This window comes from Drosophila miranda (genome assembly GCF_003369915.1).
Source record: "Drosophila miranda strain MSH22 chromosome Y unlocalized genomic scaffold, D.miranda_PacBio2.1 Contig_Y1_pilon, whole genome shotgun sequence".
In the NCBI taxonomy this organism is placed as follows: domain Eukaryota; kingdom Metazoa; phylum Arthropoda; class Insecta; order Diptera; family Drosophilidae; genus Drosophila; species Drosophila miranda.
The window spans coordinates 24620200-24625254 of record NW_022881603.1 but is presented as its reverse complement, the minus strand read 5'-3'; the positions used below and the strand labels follow the sequence as shown (position 1 = coordinate 24625254).

At 50.2% G+C, this 5055-nt stretch overlaps 1 protein-coding gene across 1 annotated transcript; it reads right to left on the bottom strand.

Annotated features, from left to right (window-relative positions):
- Positions 1-1430: 1430 nt before the first annotated feature.
- Positions 1431-2573, bottom strand: LOC117191543. The gene is made up of 2 exons (XM_033396379.1): positions 2306-2573; positions 1431-2247 (listed from the first exon to the last, which is right to left on the bottom strand). The coding sequence occupies exons 1-2, from the start codon at positions 2494-2496 to the stop codon at positions 1431-1433; spliced, it is 1008 nt and encodes a 335-aa protein (XP_033252270.1). The 5' UTR covers positions 2497-2573.
- Positions 2574-5055: the final 2482 nt, after the last annotated feature.

Below are 5055 nucleotides of genomic sequence, written 5' to 3'. Positions count from 1 at the left end.
CGTGTCGGCGCTATCAGTATTTCAGTTTACTTTGTTTTTGTATAATCACTTATAGTTTCCCGTAAAGTGCACTATTTAAATGTAGTGGAGTACAATAGTACAATTAGGTGAGGAAGAACCCCGACCATCCGGCGAGCTAGACCCGAGCCTAGCAAGAGTGCACACGACCAACCCTATTTGTACGCCGTCCTTAAGTTCAGTCATAGTCATCTGCTGATATCAAGGGCCTATATATCTGTTTACATATATATATATTTAAACTCTGGTACACTACAATAAGTAGGGAACCAAGAAAGAATAAAGTGAAATGTAACGAATATAACAGAAACATAGCACGACCTCCAACAATCTATACACTAGGGAACCTGGAGGCCCGGGGCTTCATCTTCTCTGCCTTTCCTCCCGCCTCTTGCCCGAGTCTGTGTGATTCCATCCAGTAGTTCGTAGCCCGACAGGATCCTGAGGCCGCTGTCCGGCGATTGCCTAGGCGTTCTCGGTGATACCTGTCGTTGTTCCCTCCGCATGATTCCCTCCAGTAGTTTGTGACCCCGCAGGGTCCCGAGGCCGCTATCCGACGATCGTCTAAGTGCCCCCCGGTGACTCCTGTTGGTGTCTCGCCTGATCCCCGTAGTTCCCTGGGTCCCGAAGGGGCTGTCCGGCGATTGCCTAAGCCCTCTCGGCGATACCTGCCCTGTATGATAAAGATTTTCGCAGTAATGTTTAGCCCGATAGTGTCCCGTGAGTGCTATCCGGCGATTGCCTAAGCGCTCTCGGCGATACGCGTCGGTATTCTCGTACTCGTAGTAATTCTTAGTTCGGCGGTGTCCCGTAAGTGCTATCCGGCGATTGCCTAGGCACTCTCGGCGATGCTTGCCGGTACCCCCGACCCTCGTAGTAATTCTTAGTTCGACAGTGTCCCGTAAGTGCTATCCGGCGCTTGCCTAGGCACCCTCGGCGATGCTTGTCGATATTCCTGACCCCCCCGTGGTAATTCTTAGTTCGGCGGTGTCCCGTAAGTGCTATATGGCGATAGCCTAGGCACTCTCGGCGATACTTGTCGGTATTTCCGCATAGCAAAGTCCCCCTTTCCGCGTCGTAGTAATTCTTAGGCCGACAGGGTCCCGTAAGTACCGTCCGGCGATAGCCTAGGTACTCTCGGCGATACTTGTCGGTATTTCCGCATAGCAAAGTTCCCCTTTCCGCGTCGTAGTAATTCTTAGGCCGACAGGGTCCCGTAAGTGCCGTCCGGCGATAGCCTAGGTACTCTCGGCGATACTTGTCGGTATCCCCGCATAGCAAAGTTCCCCTTTCCGCGTCGTAGTAATTCTTAGGCCGACAGGGTCCCGGCAAATTATAAATATTACTGTAATTTCGACCCTGGAGTAGACTGAGATATGTACCCCAGCCCAGGATCGCTTCCTTACAACCCTTCAACTGTCAACTTCCATTACTCTTTCCTCAGATACGATCCTTGACCTATAGGTGGCGCGTTTATTTTCTTTTTCTTCCAACCCCAGTGCTGTTAGGACGCACAGATGTACCTGAATTTTGGTCTGCCGAGAAGCTATCCTATTCCCCGAGTGAATTTCCCCAAAGCTACAGGGCACTTTACATAGCTGCTGCACCTTTATGGCCAACTCCTTGGCCGTCTCGGCGGCTTTCTCTGTCATTTCTTCCACGGCCTTGGAGGTTTCTTCCTTCTTTGGGGATGCACTTATTTCTGTAGGTTTCTGCGGCTCCGGTGTGGTGTCCTTCGGCTTGGCAGCAGCAGTGGGCGGTGCTGCAGCAGCAGGCGGCTTAGACGGTGCCTTTGGGGGCTCTTCTGGCTCCTCCGGATGCACGGCCGTCGGGTCCGAGGGTCCCGGCGTCTGCTCCTCGGGTGTGTGCGGCCAGAACGTGGGCTTGTTGATGAAATCAGGCCGCTGCTGGCAGAACTCCTCCATGGTCATGTCCTCGTACGGCATCATGGCCTTGAGGATGTCCGGCTGCTTGTTGAGCTCGCCGATGCGCTTGTCCGACTCCTCCTTGTACTCGCAGATCTCCCGCTGCATCTCCTCCGCCTCTTTGTTGACCTCCTCGAAGTACCGCCGGCTGCTGATCATCGCGTGCCGATTCACGAACAGGGTGTCCAGCTTGTCGTACTCCTGCTCGAACTGGCTCACCCAACTCATGAACTCCGGCCGCACACTATTCCGATAGTACTTCCAGTCGATTTTCGGCATGGAGTCGGGATACTTGTTGACGCGCCTATCGGGGATTGGGCGTTACACAAGGATGGCCACCTATCACTGTGTCTGTAGCTCACCTTTTGTACTCTTCGTTACGCCTCTTGAACATCTGGAACTGTGGCAGCTGGTTGGGCGGCACACGCTGCAGCATGTCCGCCATGTTCATCAGCTGCTGCTTGGGGGCCCTGGTCGGGCCACTGCCACCACCGTTCTGCTGCCCCACGGCGCCCTTCGTAATACAGCTGGTTATCTTCTTCCAAAAAACCATCTCTCTGATCAAAAAATATATATATTTTTTTGGGGATATAAATATATATCTGATGTGTGATACTTTTTGAATCGAATGATCAAAAGGGGTTGGAGGGGGGAAAACGTAGGGCCAACTGTGTGACCCAGGGGAAAAAGTTATATTTACGGCCAGTGAAAATTGCATATTCATGCATTTTCAATTAAATCAGAGCTTCAAGGACCAAGGGACAAGGATCAAGGACCAAGGAGCAGCATCATCATCAAACTGACAATAAAATCGAAAATTAATTCCATGCCAGCAGACGCACGAAAGTAAAATGTAATTGCTGGGTTAGGGATCCTTGGAATCGAACGGGGCTCTCCTGCCCCCCAGGGTGCCTGCCAAGTGACAAACTCAATTTATAACGCAACGAAAATGGGCTAATGCCAATTCTCCAGGTAATTGTCGTTTTTGCTCTCTCTCCCGCTCTCCCAGCACTGGAACGGAGGGAGGGAGGGTGAGCGAGCAACCCTTGAAAACCGAAATGGAAACGAAACGCAACAGAGTCCTCTTTTGTGCCTGCTTCTGCGCTCTGGCAACGTTTCAGCTGTCACTTTGACAGCTCCCAAAGTGGTAACGGAACGCCGGGAGAGAGCGCATTCGAGGGAAACGAAACACTACGGCGAGAGAGAGAGCGCGCCTGTCGTCCTGTCAGTGAGTTTTTTGTGCATCTGTACATTTTTGGTGTATTTTTGTTTTTTCGCAGCATTAATTAGCTTAAAACTCAAGTGTTATTAAAACAATTAGCCACAGAAAGGAGAACGTGGTCGCAGCAATGCTTTTGAGTGGTTCAACGTCCAGTAATTCCGCAGCGTAGTCCTGCGACGAGTGCGCGTGTGTGTGTGTTTTTGGTGTAACCCCCTGTGTTTGTCAATATTTGTGTTTACATTTTTTCCCCAACGCCAAAAACTTAAAATTCAATCGTTAATTGAACAAAAACTTCATCTGAGGCCTAAAACCCATTGAGTAGTCGGTAGGTTTTCGATTCGTGGGGGATTTCTGTGGCTTTAAATGCAGGATATATGGGTGTGATTGTACCTATGAGTGTGTGTGTTTTTTTTTTTTTTTTTTTTATATTCATATACTTATTTATTTGCTCTATAATATATACTGTACAATTTATATTTAACTTAATTTAACGGACAAGAGTATGTTGGGACTAGGGGCCCCGCGGACTGCGGTACTGCCGCAAAGCATTGCTTCGCAGTGGCGTGGACACCTACTCCGTCTGCTCCTTCCGCCTTCTCTCCAAGGACCTAAGCGTTCGCATCACGCTAGAAGCGAACTCCGCGGCCGCTTCCCACACCTTCGGGTCTGCCAGCATCAGCGGCACCAGAGTCTCGGTGCTGACCGTAGACCCTGCTGCTGTCTCCAATGTCTGACGCTCGAGGTCAAACCTGTGGCAGTCGAAGAGGACGTGGCGAGCGTCCTCCTCTATGCCTGTGCCACACTCGGGGCACCAGTCCTCTGTCTCGTGGCCGAAGCGCTTGAGGTAGCCGCGGAAGCAGCCATGTCCGCTCAGTGCCTGGGTAAGGTAGAAATCCACCTGGCCGTGCTTCCTTTCAACCCAGCCTGCTATGCTTGGGATGAGGGTGTGGGTCCATCGGCCTTTGGGTGAGTGGTCCCATCGAGTCTGCCATCTGTCTATGCTGGTCCTTCTGGCGGCGTCCTTAATTTCTGCTTTGGAGCGTACCTCGGCTGCACTGTCCGTCATGGCATCATGGATCTCCTTCCTCTCCCTTATCAGCTCCCTGAGCGGAACTTGCCCGTCAATGACTAACGCGGCTTCGTCTGAGATGGTCCGGAACGAGCACGCGAGTGTGTGTGTGTGCGAGTCTGTGTGTATACAAACATGTGACTCTGTGTTTGAGATCCTAAGGCGAAAGCAGCGTCAAAGGAATACCTGTGCAAAATGTGGCATGTGTTAGGCCATTGGGTGATGAGGGTCTAACTAAGGCATAAGAGATGTAGAGTTAAGGGACATGTGTTATAGAACAGAACATAGCCTTTTAGGGAAAGGAAAAGCCTATCAATTTCATCAAAGACTGAGCATAAAATACAATCCCAGTGGAATTCTTGAAGCTGCTAGAATGCCACCAATCTGCTAGATATTTAAGGCTACTCCATATTCATAGGATAGACGTATTCGCATACTTATAGAACACAGAACACTAGCTAAATAGATGCTAAATTGTCTCAGGAAGTAGGGATCCTAGCAGGCATCTGACTTTTTCGATTATAGCACTCTCCTTGCCCCGAAACAAGTCCGAACCATGTTAAATTCAATTAGTGATCTTGGCTCGTGAAACTAGCCCATAAATTACACATATTTCGCTTCGCTTAATGGGGGAAAAAATCGTAGTGCAACTCATAGAAATTCCCCGAGACCGCAAAATAAAATCTACTAATTGAGGTCCAACTTTCCCGGCGGATAGAAGCCAGATGGAAACCCCCTCCATCCTTCTGCGGATAATGCGGAAAAATAAATTTCCCGGCTGCTGCTGCCGTTTGCCGGTTGATGGCTTAGAATTTTAATGT